Source organism: Brachyhypopomus gauderio, chromosome 7 (assembly GCF_052324685.1).
Source record: "Brachyhypopomus gauderio isolate BG-103 chromosome 7, BGAUD_0.2, whole genome shotgun sequence".
Lineage (NCBI taxonomy): Eukaryota > Metazoa > Chordata > Actinopteri > Gymnotiformes > Hypopomidae > Brachyhypopomus > Brachyhypopomus gauderio.
In genome coordinates this window covers 26037718-26058140 of record NC_135217.1, presented here as the reverse complement: position 1 = coordinate 26058140, position 20423 = coordinate 26037718, and the positions used below count along the sequence as shown (strand labels likewise).

At 45.5% G+C, this 20423-nt stretch overlaps 1 protein-coding gene across 2 annotated transcripts in view; it reads left to right on the top strand.

Moving 5' to 3' along the window:
- The window catches only part of dok6 (docking protein 6), a 76474-nt gene that overhangs the window by 39211 nt on the left and 16840 nt on the right, over positions 1-20423 (top strand). For both annotated transcript variants that reach the window (XM_077012860.1, XM_077012859.1), the window contains exon 3: positions 15937-16051. In XM_077012860.1, the coding sequence (XP_076868975.1) occupies positions 15937-16051 (115 nt within the window). The remainder of the gene's footprint in view (positions 1-15936; positions 16052-20423) is intronic.

Sequence of the window (20423 nt, the reverse complement as noted above, 5' to 3'; positions counted from 1 at the left end):
GCAGAAGGGAACACACTCACACACTAGTAGAAGGGAACACACTCACACAATAGTAGAAGGGAACACACTCCTGCACTAGTAGAAGGGAACACACTCCCACACTAGTAGAAGAGAACACACACACTAGTAGAAGGGAACACACTCGCACACTAGTAGAAGGGAACACACTCCTGCACTAGTAGAAGGGAACACACTCACACACTAGTAGAAGAGAACACACTCCCACACTAGTAGAAGGGAACACACTCACACACTAGTAGAAGGGAACACACTCCCACATTATTAGAAGAGAACACACTCCCACACTAGCAGAAGAGAACACACTCACACACTAGTAGAAGGGAACACACTCACACACTAGTAGAAGGGAACACACTCCTGCACTAGTAGAAGGGAACACACTCCCACACTAGTAGAAGGGAACACACTCACACACTAGTAGAAGGGAACACACTCCTGCACTAGTAGAAGGGAACACACTCCCACACTAGTAGAAGGGAACACACTCACACACTAGTAGAAGGGAACACACTCCCACACTAGTAGAAGGGAACACACTCACACACTAGTAGAAGGGAACACACTCCCACACTAGCAGAAGGGAACACACTCACACACTAGTAGAAGGGAACACACTCACACACTAGTAGAAGGGAACACACTCCTGCACTAGTAGAAGGGAACACACTCCCGCACTAGTAGAAGAGAACACACTCACACACTAGTAGAAGGGAACACACTCGCACACTAGTAGAAGGGAACACACTCCTGCACTAGTAGAAGGGAACACACTCCCACACTAGTAGAAGAGAACACACTCCCACACTAGTAGAAGGGAACACACTCACACACTAGTAGAAGGGAACACACTCCCACATTATTAGAAGAGAACACACTCCCACACTAGCAGAAGAGAACACACTCACACACTAGTAGAAGGGAACACACTCCCACACTAGCAGAAGGGAACACACTCCCACACTAGCAGAAGGGAACACACTCACACATTATTAGAAGAGAACACACTCCCTCACTAGTAGAAGGGAACACACTCACACACTAGTAGAAGGGAACACACTCCCACACTAGTAGAAGGGAACACACTCACACACTAGTAGAAGGGAACACACTCCCACACTAGTAGAAGGGAACACACTCCCTCACTAGTAGAAGGGAACACACTCCCACACTAGTAGAAGAGAACACACTCACACATTAGTAGAAGAGAACACACTCACACATTAGTAGAAGAGAACACACTCACACACTAGTAGAAGGGAACACACTCCCACACTAGTAGAAGGAAACACACTCAAACACTAGTAGAAGGGAACACACTCCCACACTAGTAGAAGGGAACACACTCACACACTAGTAGAAGGGAACACACTCCCACACTAGTAGAAGGGAACACACTCCCTTACTAGTAGAAGGGAACACACTCACACATTAGTAGAAGAGAACACACTCACACATTAGTAGAAGAGAACACACTCAGACACTAGTAGAAGGAAACACACTCAAACACTAGTAGAAGGGAACACACTCACACATTAGTAGAAGATAACACACTCCCACACTAGTAGAAGGGAACACACTCACACATTAGTAGAAGGGAACACACTCCCACACTAGTAAAAGGGAACACACTCCCACACTAGTAAAAGGGAACACACTCCCACACTAGTAGAAGTAAACACACTCAAACACTAGTAGAAGGGAACACACTCACACAATAGTAGAAGGAAACACACTCAAACACTAGTAGAAGGGAACACACTCACACACTAGTAGAAGGAAACACACTCCCACACTAGTAGAAGGGAACACACTCACACACTAGTAGAAGGGAACACACTCCCACACTAGTAGAAGGAAACACACTCAAACACTAGTAGAAGGGAACACACTCCCACACTAGTAGAAGGGAACACACTCACACATTAGTAGAAGGGAACACACTCGCACACTAGTAGAAGGGAACACACTCACACACTAGTAGAAGGGAACACACACACACTAGTAGAAGGGAACTTCTAGGAGAAGAGAACACACTCACACACTAGTAGAAGGGAACACACTCCCACATTAGTAGAAGGAAACACACTCAAACACTAGTAGAAGGGAACACACTCCCACACTAGTAAAAGGGAACACACTCCCACACTAGTAGAAGGAAACACACTCAAACACTAGTAGAAGGGAACACACTCCCACACTAGTAGAAGGGAACACACTCCCACACTAGTAGAAGGAAACACACTCACACACTAGTAGAAGGGAACACACTCACACATTAGTAGAAGAGAACACACTCCCACACTAGTAGAAGGGAACACACTCCCACACTAGTAGAAGGAAACACACTCAAACACTAGTAGAAGGGAACACACTCACACATTAGTAGAAGAGAACACACTCCCACACTAGTAGAAGGGAACACACTCACACATTAGTAGAAGGGAACACACTCGCACACTAGTAGAAGGGAACACACTCACACACTAGTAGAAGGGAACACACACACACTAGTAGAAGGGAACTTCTAGGAGAAGAGAACACACACACTAGTAGAAGGGAACACACTCTCACACTAGTAGAAGGGAACACACTCACACACTAGTAGAAGGGAACACACTCCCACACTAGTAGAAGGGAACACACTCCCTCACTAGTAGAAGGGAACACACTCACACATTAGTAGAAGAGAACACACTCACACACTAGTAGAAGGAAACACACTCAAACACTAGTAGAAGGGAACACACTCACACATTAGTAGAAGAGAACACACTCCCACACTAGTAGAAGGGAACACACTCACACATTAGTAGAAGGGAACACACTCCCACACTAGTAAAAGGGAACACACACCCACACTAGTAAAAGGGAACACACTCCCACACTAGTAGAAGGAAACACACTCAAACACTAGTAGAAGGGAACACACTCACACACTAGTAGAAGGAAACACACTCAAACACTAGTAGAAGGGAACACACTCACACACTAGTAGAAGGAAACACACTCCCACACTAGTAGAAGGGAACACACTCACACACTAGTAGAAGGGAACACACTAACACACTAGTAGAAGGGAACACACTCCCACACTAGTAGAAGGAAACACACTCAAACACTAGTAGAAGGGAACACACTCCCACACTAGTAGAAGGGAACACACTCCCACACTAGTAAAAGGGAACACACTCCCACACTAGTAAAAGGGAACACACTCCCACACTAGTAGAAGGAAACACACTCAAACACTAGTAGAAGGGAACACACTCCCACACTAGTAAAAGGGAACACACTCCCACACTAGTAGAAGGAAACACACTCAAACACTAGTAGAAGGGAACACACTCCCACACTAGTAGAAGGAAACACACTCACACACTAGTAGAAGAGAACACACTCCCACACTAGTAGAAGGGAACACACTCCCACACTAGTAGAAGGAAACACACTCAAACACTAGTAGAAGGGAACACACTCACACATTAGTAGAAGAGAACACACTCCCACACTAGTAGAAGGGAACACACTCACACATTAGTAGAAGGGAACACACTCGCACACTAGTAGAAGGGAACACACTCACACACTAGTAGAAGGGAACACACACACACTAGTAGAAGGGAACTTCTAGGAGAAGAGAACACACTCACACACTAGTAGAAGGGAACACACTCCCACATTAGTAGAAGGGAACACACTCACACACTAGTAGAAGGGAACTTCTAGTAGAAGAGAACACACTCCTGCACTAATAGAAGGGAACACACTCCTGCACTAGTAGATGGGAACACACTCCTGCACTAATAGAAGGGAACACACTCCTGCACTAGAAGAAGAGAACACACTCCTGCACTAGCAGAAGGGAACAAACACACTAGCAGAAGGGAACACACTCACACACTAGTAGAAGAGAACACACTCCTGCACTAGCAGAAGAGAACACACTCACACACTAGTAGAAGAGAACACACTCCTGCACTAGCAGAAGAGAACACACTCTTGTACTAGAAGAAGAGAACACACTCCTGCACTAGTAGAAGAGAACACACTCACACACTAGTAGAAGAGAACACGCTCCTGCACTAGTAGAAGGGAACACACTCCTGCACTAGAAGAAGAGAACACACTCCTGCACCAGCAGAAGGGAACATACTCACACACTAGCAGAAGGGAACACACTCACACACTAGTAGAAGGGAACACACTCCTGCACTAGCAGAAGAGAACACACTCCTGCACTAGTAGAAGAGAACACACACACCAGTAGAATGGAACACACTCTTGCACTAGTAGATGGGAACACACTCCTGCACTAGTAGAAGAGAATACACTCCTGCACTAGAAGAAGAGAACACACTCCTGCACCAGCAGAAGGGAACACACTCACACACTAGCAGAAGGGAACACACTCACACACTAGTAGAAGGGAACACACTCCTGCACTAGTAGAAGAGAACACACTCCTGCACTAGTAGAAGAGAACACACTCACACACTAGTAGAAGGGAACACACTCTAGCACTAGTAGATGGGAACACACTCCTGCACTAGTAGAAGAGAATACACTCCTGCACTAGTAGAAGAGAACATACTCCTGCACTAGTAGAAGAGAATACACTCCTGCACTAGTAGAAGAGAACACACTCCTGCACTAGTAGAAGAGAATACACTCCTGCGTTAGTAGAAGAGAACACACTCCTGCACTAGTAGAAAAGAATACACTCCCACACTAGTAGAAGGGAACACACTCCCACACTAGTAGATGGGAACACACTCCTGCACTAATAGAAGGGAACACATTCCTGCACTAGAAGAAGAGAATACACTCCTGCACTAGTAGATGGCAACACACTCCTGCACTAGTAGAAGAGAACACACTCCTGCACTAGTAGATGGGAACACACTCCTGCACTAGTAGAAGTGAACACACTCATGCACTAGTAGAAGTGAACACACTCCTGCACTAGTAGATGGGAACACACTCCTGCACTAGTAGAAGTGAACACACTCCTGCACTAGTAGAAGTGAACACACTCCTGCACTAGTAGAAGTGAACACACTCATGCACTAGTAGAAGTGAACACACTCCTGCACTAGTAGAAGTGAACACACTCCTGCACTAGTAGAAGTGAACACACTCCTGCACTAGTAGAAGTGAACACACTCCTGCACTAGTAGAAGTGAACACACTCATGCACTAGTAGAAGTGAACACACTCTTGCACTAGTAGATGGGAACACACTCCTGCACTAGTAGAAGAGAATACACTCCTGCACTAGAAGAAGAGAACACACTCCTGCACCAGCAGAAGGGAACACACTCACACACTAGCAGAAGGGAACACACTCACACACTAGTAGAAGGGAACACACTCCTGCACTAGTAGAAGAGAACACACTCCTGCACTAGTAGAAGAGAACACACTCACACACTAGTAGAAGGGAACACACTCTAGCACTAGTAGATGGGAACACACTCCTGCACTAGTAGAAGAGAATACACTCCTGCACTAGTAGAAGAGAACACACTCCTGCACTAGTAGAAGAGAATACACTCCTGCACTAGTAGAAGAGAACACACTCCTGCACTAGTAGAAGAGAATACACTCCTGCACTAGTAGAAGAGAACACACTCCTGCACTAGTAGAAGAGAATACACTCCCACACTAGTAGAAGGGAACACACTCCCACACTAGTAGATGGGAACACACTCCTGCACTAATAGAATGGAACACATTCCTGCACTAGAAGAAGAGAATACACTCTTGCACTAGTAGATGGCAACACACTCCTGCACTAGTAGAAGAGAACACACTCCTGCACTAGTAGAAGAGAATACACTCCTGCACTAGTAGAAGAGAACACACTCACACACTAGTAGAAGGGAACACACTCCCACACTAGTAGAAGGAAACACACTCAAACACTAGTAGAAGGGAACACACTCCCACACTAGTAGAAGGGAACACACTCACACACTAGTAGAAGGGAACACACTCCCACACTAGTAGAAGGGAACACACTCCCTTACTAGTAGAAGGGAACACACTCACACATTAGTAGAAGAGAACACACTCACACATTAGTAGAAGAGAACACACTCAGACACTAGTAGAAGGAAACACACTCAAACACTAGTAGAAGGGAACACACTCACACATTAGTAGAAGATAACACACTCCCACACTAGTAGAAGGGAACACACTCACACATTAGTAGAAGGGAACACACTCCCACACTAGTAAAAGGGAACACACTCCCACACTAGTAAAAGGGAACACACTCCCACACTAGTAGAAGTAAACACACTCAAACACTAGTAGAAGGGAACACACTCACACACTAGTAGAAGGAAACACACTCAAACACTAGTAGAAGGGAACACACTCACACACTAGTAGAAGGAAACACACTCCCACACTAGTAGAAGGGAACACACTCCCACACTAGTAGAAGGAAACACACTCAAACACTAGTAGAAGGGAACACACTCCCACACTAGTAGAAGGGAACACACTCACACATTAGTAGAAGGGAACACACTCGCACACTAGTAGAAGGGAACACACTCACACACTAGTAGAAGGGAACACACACACACTAGTAGAAGGGAACTTCTAGGAGAAGAGAACACACTCACACACTAGTAGAAGGGAACACACTCCCACATTAGTAGAAGGAAACACACTCAAACACTAGTAGAAGGGAACACACTCCCACACTAGTAAAAGGGAACACACTCCCACACTAGTAGAAGGAAACACACTCAAACACTAGTAGAAGGGAACACACTCCCACACTAGTAGAAGGGAACACACTCCCACACTAGTAGAAGGAAACACACTCACACACTAGTAGAAGGGAACACACTCACACATTAGTAGAAGAGAACACACTCCCACACTAGTAGAAGGGAACACACTCCCACACTAGTAGAAGGAAACACACTCAAACACTAGTAGAAGGGAACACACTCACACATTAGTAGAAGAGAACACACTCCCACACTAGTAGAAGGGAACACACTCACACATTAGTAGAAGGGAACACACTCGCACACTAGTAGAAGGGAACACACTCACACACTAGTAGAAGGGAACACACACACACTAGTAGAAGGGAACTTCTAGGAGAAGAGAACACACTCACACACTAGTAGAAGGGAACACACTCTCACACTAGTAGAAGGGAACACACTCACACACTAGTAGAAGGGAACACACTCCCACACTAGTAGAAGGGAACACACTCCCTCACTAGTAGAAGGGAACACACTCACACATTAGTAGAAGAGAACACACTCACACACTAGTAGAAGGAAACACACTCAAACACTAGTAGAAGGGAACACACTCACACATTAGTAGAAGAGAACACACTCCCACACTAGTAGAAGGGAACACACTCACACATTAGTAGAAGGGAACACACTCCCACACTAGTAAAAGGGAACACACACCCACACTAGTAAAAGGGAACACACTCCCACACTAGTAGAAGGAAACACACTCAAACACTAGTAGAAGGGAACACACTCACACACTAGTAGAAGGAAACACACTCAAACACTAGTAGAAGGGAACACACTCACACACTAGTAGAAGGAAACACACTCCCACACTAGTAGAAGGGAACACACTCACACACTAGTAGAAGGGAACACACTAACACACTAGTAGAAGGGAACACACTCCCACACTAGTAGAAGGAAACACACTCAAACACTAGTAGAAGGGAACACACTCCCACACTAGTAGAAGGGAACACACTCCCACACTAGTAAAAGGGAACACACTCCCACACTAGTAAAAGGGAACACACTCCCACACTAGTAGAAGGAAACACACTCAAACACTAGTAGAAGGGAACACACTCCCACACTAGTAAAAGGGAACACACTCCCACACTAGTAGAAGGAAACACACTCAAACACTAGTAGAAGGGAACACACTCCCACACTAGTAGAAGGAAACACACTCACACACTAGTAGAAGAGAACACACTCCCACACTAGTAGAAGGGAACACACTCCCACACTAGTAGAAGGAAACACACTCAAACACTAGTAGAAGGGAACACACTCACACATTAGTAGAAGAGAACACACTCCCACACTAGTAGAAGGGAACACACTCACACATTAGTAGAAGGGAACACACTCGCACACTAGTAGAAGGGAACACACTCACACACTAGTAGAAGGGAACACACACACACTAGTAGAAGGGAACTTCTAGGAGAAGAGAACACACTCACACACTAGTAGAAGGGAACACACTCCCACATTAGTAGAAGGGAACACACTCACACACTAGTAGAAGGGAACTTCTAGTAGAAGAGAACACACTCCTGCACTAATAGAAGGGAACACACTCCTGCACTAGTAGATGGGAACACACTCCTGCACTAATAGAAGGGAACACACTCCTGCACTAGAAGAAGAGAACACACTCCTGCACTAGCAGAAGGGAACAAACACACTAGCAGAAGGGAACACACTCACACACTAGTAGAAGAGAACACACTCCTGCACTAGCAGAAGAGAACACACTCACACACTAGTAGAAGAGAACACACTCCTGCACTAGCAGAAGAGAACACACTCTTGTACTAGAAGAAGAGAACACACTCCTGCACTAGTAGAAGAGAACACACTCACACACTAGTAGAAGAGAACACGCTCCTGCACTAGTAGAAGGGAACACACTCCTGCACTAGAAGAAGAGAACACACTCCTGCACCAGCAGAAGGGAACATACTCACACACTAGCAGAAGGGAACACACTCACACACTAGTAGAAGGGAACACACTCCTGCACTAGCAGAAGAGAACACACTCCTGCACTAGTAGAAGAGAACACACACACCAGTAGAATGGAACACACTCTTGCACTAGTAGATGGGAACACACTCCTGCACTAGTAGAAGAGAATACACTCCTGCACTAGAAGAAGAGAACACACTCCTGCACCAGCAGAAGGGAACACACTCACACACTAGCAGAAGGGAACACACTCACACACTAGTAGAAGGGAACACACTCCTGCACTAGTAGAAGAGAACACACTCCTGCACTAGTAGAAGAGAACACACTCACACACTAGTAGAAGGGAACACACTCTAGCACTAGTAGATGGGAACACACTCCTGCACTAGTAGAAGAGAATACACTCCTGCACTAGTAGAAGAGAACATACTCCTGCACTAGTAGAAGAGAATACACTCCTGCACTAGTAGAAGAGAACACACTCCTGCACTAGTAGAAGAGAATACACTCCTGCGTTAGTAGAAGAGAACACACTCCTGCACTAGTAGAAAAGAATACACTCCCACACTAGTAGAAGGGAACACACTCCCACACTAGTAGATGGGAACACACTCCTGCACTAATAGAAGGGAACACATTCCTGCACTAGAAGAAGAGAATACACTCCTGCACTAGTAGATGGCAACACACTCCTGCACTAGTAGAAGAGAACACACTCCTGCACTAGTAGATGGGAACACACTCCTGCACTAGTAGAAGTGAACACACTCATGCACTAGTAGAAGTGAACACACTCCTGCACTAGTAGATGGGAACACACTCCTGCACTAGTAGAAGTGAACACACTCCTGCACTAGTAGAAGTGAACACACTCCTGCACTAGTAGAAGTGAACACACTCATGCACTAGTAGAAGTGAACACACTCCTGCACTAGTAGAAGTGAACACACTCCTGCACTAGTAGAAGTGAACACACTCCTGCACTAGTAGAAGTGAACACACTCCTGCACTAGTAGAAGTGAACACACTCATGCACTAGTAGAAGTGAACACACTCTTGCACTAGTAGATGGGAACACACTCCTGCACTAGTAGAAGAGAATACACTCCTGCACTAGAAGAAGAGAACACACTCCTGCACCAGCAGAAGGGAACACACTCACACACTAGCAGAAGGGAACACACTCACACACTAGTAGAAGGGAACACACTCCTGCACTAGTAGAAGAGAACACACTCCTGCACTAGTAGAAGAGAACACACTCACACACTAGTAGAAGGGAACACACTCTAGCACTAGTAGATGGGAACACACTCCTGCACTAGTAGAAGAGAATACACTCCTGCACTAGTAGAAGAGAACACACTCCTGCACTAGTAGAAGAGAATACACTCCTGCACTAGTAGAAGAGAACACACTCCTGCACTAGTAGAAGAGAATACACTCCTGCACTAGTAGAAGAGAACACACTCCTGCACTAGTAGAAGAGAATACACTCCCACACTAGTAGAAGGGAACACACTCCCACACTAGTAGATGGGAACACACTCCTGCACTAATAGAATGGAACACATTCCTGCACTAGAAGAAGAGAATACACTCTTGCACTAGTAGATGGCAACACACTCCTGCACTAGTAGAAGAGAACACACTCCTGCACTAGTAGAAGAGAATACACTCCTGCACTAGTAGAAGAGAACACACTCCTGCACTAGTAGAAGAGAATACACTCCTGCACTAGTAGAAGAGAACACACTCCTGCACTAGTAGAAGAGAATACACTCCCACACTAGTAGAAGGGAACACACTCCCACACTAGTAGATGGGAACACACTCCTGCACTAATAGAAGGGAACACATTCCTGCACTAGAAGAAGAGAATACACTCCTGCACTAGTAGATGGCAACACACTCCTGCACTAGTAGAAGAGAACACACTCCTGCACTAGTAGATGGGAACACACTCCTGCACTAGTAGAAGTGAACACACTCCTGCACTAGTAGATGGGAACACACTCCTGCACTAGTAGAAGTGAACACACTCCTGCACTAGTAGAAGTGAACACACTCCTGCACTAGCAGAAGTGAACACACTCATGCACTAGTAGAAGTGAACACACTCCTGCACTAGTAGAAGAGAATACACTCCTGCACTAGTAGAAGAGAACACACTCCTGCACTAGTAGAAGAGAATACACTCCCACACTAGTAGAAGGGAACACACTCCCACACTAGTAGATGGGAACACACTCCTGCACTAATAGAAGGGAACATATTCCTGCACTAGAAGAAGAGAATACACTCCTGCACTAGTAGATGGCAACACACTCCTGCACTAGTAGAAGAGAACACACTCCTGCACTAGTAGAAGAGAATACACTCCTGCACTAGTAGAAGAGAACACACTCCTGCACTAGTAGAAGAGAATACACTCCTGCACTAGTAGAAGAGAACACACTCCTGCACTAGTAGAAGAGAATACACTCCCACACTAGTAGAAGGGAACACACTCCCACACTAGTAGATGGGAACACACTCCTGCACTAATAGAATGGAACACATTCCTGCACTAGAAGAAGAGAATACACTCTTGCACTAGTAGATGGCAACACACTCCTGCACTAGTAGAAGAGAACACACTCCTGCACTAGTAGAAGAGAATACACTCCTGCACTAGTAGAAGAGAACACACTCCTGCACTAGTAGAAGAGAATACACTCCTGCACTAGTAGAAGAGAACACACTCCTGCACTAGTAGAAGAGAATACACTCCCACACTAGTAGAAGGGAACACACTCCCACACTAGTAGATGGGAACACACTCCTGCACTAATAGAAGGGAACACATTCCTGCACTAGAAGAAGAGAATACACTCCTGCACTAGTAGATGGCAACACACTCCTGCACTAGTAGAAGAGAACACACTCCTGCACTAGTAGATGGGAACACACTCCTGCACTAGTAGAAGTGAACACACTCCTGCACTAGTAGATGGGAACACACTCCTGCACTAGTAGAAGTGAACACACTCCTGCACTAGTAGAAGTGAACACACTCCTGCACTAGCAGAAGTGAACACACTCATGCACTAGTAGAAGTGAACACACTCCTGCACTAGTAGAAGAGAATACACTCCTGCACTAGTAGAAGAGAACACACTCCTGCACTAGTAGAAGAGAATACACTCCCACACTAGTAGAAGGGAACACACTCCCACACTAGTAGATGGGAACACACTCCTGCACTAATAGAAGGGAACACATTCCTGCACTAGAAGAAGAGAATACACTCCTGCACTAGTAGATGGCAACACACTCCTGCACTAGTAGAAGAGAACACACTCCTGCACTAGTAGATGGGAACACACTCCTGCACTAGTAGAAGTGAACACACTCATGCACTAGTAGAAGTGAACACACTCCTGCACTAGTAGAAGTGAACACACTCCTGCACTAGTAGAAGTGAACACACTCATGCACTAGTAGAAGTGAACACACTGCCACTCTCACTAGTAGTTTGGAGCTCCAATCAGGTCTGTTTCGTACTGAGCTCCTGCATGAATGAAAATGAAATAGGCCTTATCCCATGTACATTTATCAATACATTTAATTGAGATCTTTAATACCCTAAATCAGGTATCACCAAATGGCGGACCGCGGTCCGGATCCAGACCCGAACGCCGTCCTGTCCGGACCCAATCACATTCCTGATTAACTGGATACGGACCCAAATGCCAAAAAAATTTTAACGGGAGACTATATTTTAAACCGGAGAATTTATTTTCAGACGAGTGTTACGTTCACCACCCATTTGAATGTTACGTTCAACCCCCCCCCGCTCAACAACTTTCGTTCGCCCCGCCCTCTGACACACAGTACGTGTGAAGGGAGGGTTCACACATGCACTGCATTTCCTTTCTCCCCTGTGGTTTCACACTGAAAATGATGATGTGCATGTGTGAAACTACAGAAGAGTCTCATCCTTTATTGATTCACTGCGAGGACAAGGGCTTTTACTTCTCAATATGGGACAATCCCATATTATAAGGGGTGGGGGGGGGGCAGCGGTGAGGGATGTTAACAGAACTATAAAATCGATTAGAGCAGCTTTAAGAGCAGATTCATCTTGGTTTTAACCACTTCATGAAACAGCCATTGCCAGTAATGGAGTATTCTCTCTCTATTGCACACACACACACACACACACACACACACACACACACACACACACACACACACACACACACACACACACACACACACACACACACAGATGTCACACCTACATGACTCCATGTTTCCTCAAGCAGACTTCCCACATACTGCACAACTGAAACTGGCACTGCATGGTTTATTATACACTGCTCAGTTCTCGCTTCGGGGTCTAGACGTGATCTCCTCAAACCTCTGGACGACGCCTCATGGGGTCATCTAGGTGACAAGACAACGACAAAGTAACTTAATCCACAGAATTAAACCAAGCATCTCTTGGATGTGTCTGCTGACCTGGCCGATACCTCATGTTGCTTGGGAGGACGTGAGGATAAATTACCCAAGATGAGAAGATGTTCGAGAACATGTAGGATCATAGCTCAGCATCTGAACTGCTATGCAACCATGGTGAGTGAAGATGAGGAGTGAGACCCTCAGACTCACAGATGAACAGCTCCACTCCACCATGTTCTTGCACTGCTGCTGTCCCAAATGCTCTCTGATGTGTCCATGCCTCCAGCCCGGTGGACACCCTGCTCCATGACTCCAAGCACTGACGCTCTTCTCTGTCCTGGATCCAGATGGAGGAACCGTCTCTCGTTGGCTGTCCGAACAGGAGAGTCCTTTGCTGTCTGCAAACACAGATTGAAGACTCATCTATTCGTGGAGTATTTACTGTAAATGAGCACTGATCCTGCATTGCTGTTGATTAACTGAACCCTTCGCGCACATATCAGAATCTCTGTTCCGTTTAAATCGACCCTACATTTGGTACCATTCTAAAAGCAAAAGACAAAGCACTTGTGTAAGTCACTCTGGATAAGAGCACCTGCTTAGTGCTGTAAATGTGAATGTAATGATTGCAGGTTTGAGGAACCCCTTCTCTGTGACTTCAGCCTCATGGACAGTCTAACAGCACAATACTGACTTTCTGGAGTTTCTAGTCGTTTCTTTTGGATAAGGAAAACTGTTCTTCAAAATCCCCGTGGCGTCAGGGGGCTTAGGCTGGCATTTAGCATGTGTAGAACAAACCTGAGGGTTGTTTTTAAATGTGTGTGTGTGTGTGTGTGTGTGTGTGTGTGTGTGTGTGTGTGTGTGGGACTCTAAATCATCCTCTTGCTGTGTAGATTTCTTTCATTCTGCTGTCTCTGGATTTTATTAAGTTTCACGGCTCAAATAGCTCTGAAGAAAATATCAAATCTAAGGATTCTGATGCATATGAATATTGTGAAACATAAACAGTGATATAAAATACATTCTTCACACACGCACACACACAGCTTTTGACTTTATGCCTCCAAAATCACTAGCACCCTGCAGAGTTTGCCTCAGCTCACATCAGAAGTACTCTACCCCTTTTGTGGAGTTTCTCCTCTTCATTGCCAATGCCAACAGGTATGAATTCTGGGCACAAAACAGCAGGGGGCTGTGGGTAGTGTAGTCTTCTTTTATGGCCATTTTATTTTAAACAGGAAGCGGAAAACAACCCCTTGGGTTACCATACCCATGCAAAAACACAGTAAGACTCCCAAACATTCACCCCAGGAAATAAGGGTAGTCGTATGAAATACAAGAACAGAGGAGCGCATTCCAGTGGCAGCCTGATGGAACCAGTTTAGAAAGCGTTTAAAAGGATGGTGTAAGGTTGTGGAACATGCTGAAGATTCAGAGGGGAGGCCTAGGACCGAGGGAGCAGCCAGGACACCACTGATACACTGCAGAAGAACTCGGGGCCACACGCTCAGGGTTTAAAAAACTTTCAGCGAATTGGAGGCAAAACTGCTGTTTTTGTCGGAGAACTCAGCTAAAGTTGTGTGTGTCTCCCAAAATATACAAATACAGCCGCTGCCCTGGTTCTCCTGCAAGTGACAGGTGAGGAAAGACAAGGTGTGCTGTCAAGCATGCTCCTTTAGCTGAGCTGGAGAAGGTGCTGCTAAACCTCAGTCTTTGTGAGAAGTTAAGGAGCTAGTGTCACACTGAAGACTGACATGTCAGGTTCTCCTGTTCCAGCCCAACAGCCGAGAGACTGGAGGAACCAGGAGACGAGGATGCTACGTATGCCATGACCTTTTTAATCTGAATTTTTTATTTAATCTGCTTCTTTAAACCCTTTTTACCGTAGGGCATTTTTGCTGAAGGCAAAGACAAAGCTTCGGACTTCGGTATTTCATGTGGCCATTTCCTGAATCGAACCAGGGGGGTAAAATGTTTTCAAGAGGAAATCTCTTCCAGGCTTATACTGTAAAAATGAAATCATGTCATTAGCTTTTATATCAAAGCTTTAAGTGAAAGTGATTCTAGTGTGTTCATAAACATCATGTCATTTGGTTAAAGACAAAAACAGGTTACTCGAAACAACAGTCTCTGTCGAGTTATAATAGAGGAGGGTTATGTTTTTATATTTTTTTATATATGTTTTTATATGCTATGTTCTCATCAGGCAGTGTTCTGTGCATGGGTCCGCTTTTGCTTATTCTAACGTTCTCTCGTTGCGTTCTGTCGCTGCGTTTTGTCGTTGCGTTCTCACGTTGTGTTCTCACATTGTGTTCTCTCGTTGCGCTCTCGTTGCGTTCTGTCGTTGTGTTCTCTCGTTGCGTTCTCTCGGTGTGTTCTCTCGTTGCGTTCTCTCGTTGCGTTCTCTCGGTGTGTTATCTTGTTGCGTCCTCTCGGTGTGTTCTCTTGTGTTCTCTCGTTGCGTTCTCTCGGTGTGTTCTCTTGTTGCACTCTCACGTTGCACTCTCACGTTGCGTTCTCTCGGTGTGTTCTCTCGGTGTGTTCTCTCGTTGCACTCTCACGTTGCGTTCTCTCGTTGCCTTCTGTCGTTGCACTCTCTCGTTACATTTCTCTCATTGCGTTCTCTTGTTGTGTTCCCTCGTTGCATTCTGTCGTTGTTTCTCGTGTTCATTTGGGTAATGAGTTTTGTCTTTTGTTTCTGTAGATAAGCGAGCTCCACAACATCAAGAACATTACCAGAGTGCCGCGCGAGACCAAGAAACACGCTGTAGCAATTCTCTTCTGCGATGAAACGTCCAAGACATTTGCCTGTGAGTCAGGTAAGCCTTGCTGCTTCCACAGAACGCCTCACTCATTAAATCTGGAGCCACACAAAGAACTGAGCCATCCAGGCAGCAGCAGACGTGAGAGCGGAGGAAGGAGCCCGTCTGAGCGTCCGTCTGTCTGACGTCCGTCTGTCTGAGTGCCAGTCTATCTGAGCATCCGTCTGTCTGACGTCCGTCTGTCTGAGTGCCAGTCTATCTGAGCATCCGTCTGTCTGAGTGTCTCTCACGTACACAGGGTGGGCATCAACTTTCACAGCTCATGTAATTAGTTACTGGCTTCATATGAGATTTGGTCTTTTCATACTTTGTAAGTGGAAATCATGACATCAATTGCAGCAGCTCTTCCGCCCCATTGAGGGTTAGGGTGTGTGGTGGACACACAGAGGAGGAAACCCCACCTTCTCACGTTTGACTGGAAAATGAATGATGCTTTACTGCTGGTTAATTGGAGTGTGTGTGGGGGGGGCTCAGTCCCTCATGAGGATACAGAGTAGTTAGTCAATTGGAGGACATGCAGTCTGGGGAGGATATGAGAACGTCTCAGCTCATTAAAGTTCAGTGCCCGTCTAAACCACAACCACACCTTGATTTATGGATTTGCAGTTATGCGCCAGGGTCTGTGGAACTTCAATTTCAATGAGGAATCTTCAGAATAGGAGCATGTGTACTACCTGAGACATAACCCACGCACCTTAGACATAACCCACACATCTGAGACATAACCCACGCACCTGGGACATAACTCACGCACTTGAGACATAACCCACGCATCTAAGACATAACCCACACACCTGAGACATAACCCACGCACCTGAGACATAACCCACGCACCTGAGACATAACCCACACACCTGAGACATAACCCACACATCTGAGACATAACCCATGCTAAGACATAACCTATGCATCTGAGACATAACCCACGCACCTGAGACATAATCCACACATCTAATACATAACCCACACACCTGAGACATAACCCATGCATCTAAGACATAACCCACGCACCTGAAACATAACCAACACATCTCAGACATAACCCATGTGCCTCAGACATAACCCATGCATCTGAGACATAACCCATGTACCTGAGATATAACTCATGCGCCTGAGACATAGCCCAGGCAGCTGAAACATAATCCATGCACCTAAGACCTAACCCAAATACCTTAGACATGACCAACACATCTGAGACACAACCCACACATCTGAGACATAACCCACACACCTGAGACATAACCCACACATCTGAGACACAGCCTATGCCTCAGCAACAGCATCAGGGAAAACGACGGAAGCTGGATTATAATAATGTGTGTGAAGAGAGGAAAAGTAAAAGCAAAAAAAAACAGATTGTCAATTAATATTGAATTTAAAGAATTGAAGTAGCAGTAAGAAATTAGTTTTTGTTCAGCTAGAACATCATAAATTCATATGATAATTAATATGAATGGATGAAAGGCTTCTAGCAATGTAGTGAAATGTGTATAAAACAGAAAGGGTGGGGCCAGGTCAGTTTGGGAGGAGCTAGGTCAGTTAGGGTGGGGTCAGGTAAATTAGGGCGGGGCTAGGTCTGTTATGACGGGACACCTGTCCCCCTCCTTCACAGAGGTGTGATGAATTTAGTCTTAAGCAGTACTGTGAAAGACATGACGCAGTGCTGGACTGAACAACGACTCCGAATAAGGAGCAGCGCCGTGGGACAGCAGTTGCTCATCTCCACTGCACTGTCTTCCACATCAATACGCATCTGCATATTGTTTTCAGTGGCGTTTATAACATGGAGACTTGTTCGACTTGTTTGCAATGAATGTGTTTACTCAGACGGTGGTTAGTGACCTTGACGTGTCCGTGGTGGCACACGACCTGTGCAGTTGTAGCATGAGGACACTGTGGTAATGATGCTGAACTCTGCATGTGCCTCCTGGCACTGCTACATGTTCGCCAGGGTGCCCCATCTCTCAGAGCCTGGCCATATGGAGCCCCAGCAAATCACACAGGCACCGTGGGCAGGAATACACCTCCCATGACCCTCTGCTTCCTCTCCCTCCCATCATTTTTTCAGTGCTCGTGGTCCAACACACACACACACACACACACACACACACACACACACACACACACAGTCACCCCTCTCCTTTAGGTGAACCAAGAGAATGTGCTCTTGTCTTACAGCTACACGATGTATCCCTGACCTCACTAAGATCTCATCCACTCAGCAGAGCTGCTTCCTCCAGCATGTTTAGGGCATTCAACTGACAACCCAAAACAACTCCATTAAAACCATCCACTAAAACCATTAAAGGAATCTAGGGTTAGGGTTAGGGTTAGGGTTAGGATACAGATAGCCTGAAAGCTTGTGTTCTTTCAGCCTGCTGTTCTCCCCTCTGACTGTTCTCCTGTCATTGTTCTCCCCTCTAACTGTTCTGCTGTTCTCCTCTCTGACTGTTATTTTGTCATTGTTCCCCTCTGACTGTTCTCCTGTCATTGTTCTCCCCTCTGACTGTTCTCCTGTCATTGTTCTCCCCTCTGACTGTTCTCCTGTCATTGTTCTCCCCTCTGACTGTTCTCCTGTCATTGTTCTCCCCTCTAAGTGTTCTGCTGTTCTCCTCTCTGACTGTTATTTTGTCATTGTTCCCCTCTGACTGTTCTCCTGTCATTGTTCTCCCCTCTAACTGTTCTCCTGTCATTGTTCTCCCCTCTAACTGTTCTGCTGTTCTCCTCTCTGACTGTTATTTTGTCATTGTTCTCCCCTCTGACTGTTCTCCTGTCATTGTTCTCCCCTCTAACTGTTCTCCTGTCATTGTTCTCCCCTCTAACTGTTCTGCTGTTCTCCTCTCTGACTGTTATTTTGTCATTGTTCCCCTCTGACTGTTCTCCTGTCATTGTTCTCCCCTCTGACTGTTCTCCTGTCATTGTTCTCCCCTCTGACTGTTCTCCTGTCATTGTTCTCCCCTCTAAGTGTTCTGCTGTTCTCCTCTCTGACTGTTCTTTTGTCATTGTTCTCCTCTGACTGTTCTCCTGTCATTGTTCTCCCCTCTGACTGTTCTGCTGTTCTCCCCTCTGACTGTTCTCCTGTCATTGTTCTCCCCTCTGACTGTTCTCCTGTCATTGTTCTCCCCTCTAACTGTTCTGCTGTTCTCCTCTCTGACTGTTCTTTTGTCATTGTTCCCCTCTGACTGTTCTCCTGTCATTGTTCTCCCCTCTGACTGTTCTGCTGTTCTCCCCTCTGACTGTTCTCCTGTCATTGTTCTCCCCTCTGACTGTTCTCCTGTCATTGTTCTCCCCTCTAACTGTTCTGCTGTTCTCCTCTCTGACTGTTCTTTTGTCATTGTTCCCCTCTGACTGTTCTCCTATCATTGTTCTCCCCTCTAACTGTTCGGCTATTCTCTCTGACTGTTCTCCTGTCATTGTTCTCCTCTCTGACTATTCTTCTGCTGTTCTCCCCTCTGACTGTTCTCCTGTCATTGTTCTCCCCTCTAACTGTTCTGCTGTTCTCCTCTCTGACTGTTCTCCTGTCATTGTTCTCCCCTCTAACTGTTCTGCTGTTCTCCTCTCTGACTGTTCTCCTGTCATTGTTCTCCTCTCTGACTATTCTTCTGCTGTTCTCCCCTCTGACTGTTCTCCTGTCATTGTTCTCCCCTCTAACTGTTCTTTTTGTTTTATCTTGTGCTTTTTGGGGACTTTTAACCTCAGACGTGTATTCCTTTTAGCTTATTTTGTGGTTTTATGCATCACAAATACAAACTTGAGTATTGAGTATAACTGTGTTCATGCTTGGCCAACTGAGCTCTCTAGAGTTAGGGTTAGTGGATAAGGTAAGTGTTAAGGTAAATGTTAGGGGTAGTGTTAGGGTTAATGTTAGGTTTAGTGTTAGGGTAAGTGGTTACGGTTAGTGTTAGGTGTTATGGTTAAGGTTATTGTTAGTGTTCAGGGTTAGGGTTAGCCTAAGGGTCTCATGCTCTCTGGATAAAGTATCAACAGGTGATTCGGTTACTGCTTAACTTGGAGACCTTTAACTTACTGCTGATATCACTATAAATTCTCTGTCTTTTTTCACTCACTCACAAGCTCTTGGAAAGTTATCATCTTTCATTCAGCAGTTTTTTTTACCTGCTCCTGATGGTAGGAATGTAAACAAATATAAGGTATATACTAATTGCATTTAACACTGATTATTTTTCATCTCATTCTTACAGGGTTGAATTATTCTAGCATATCAGGGCAACTGAAATCATTTTATTGGTCTGTCATATTTATTAAATCTGATATCATAAAAATGCAATTTTCAGTCTCACGCTCCCAAAACTCTGTTTATTGGTTTTCTAAAGAACTGTGCACACAAATACCAAAACATCCTCCCATA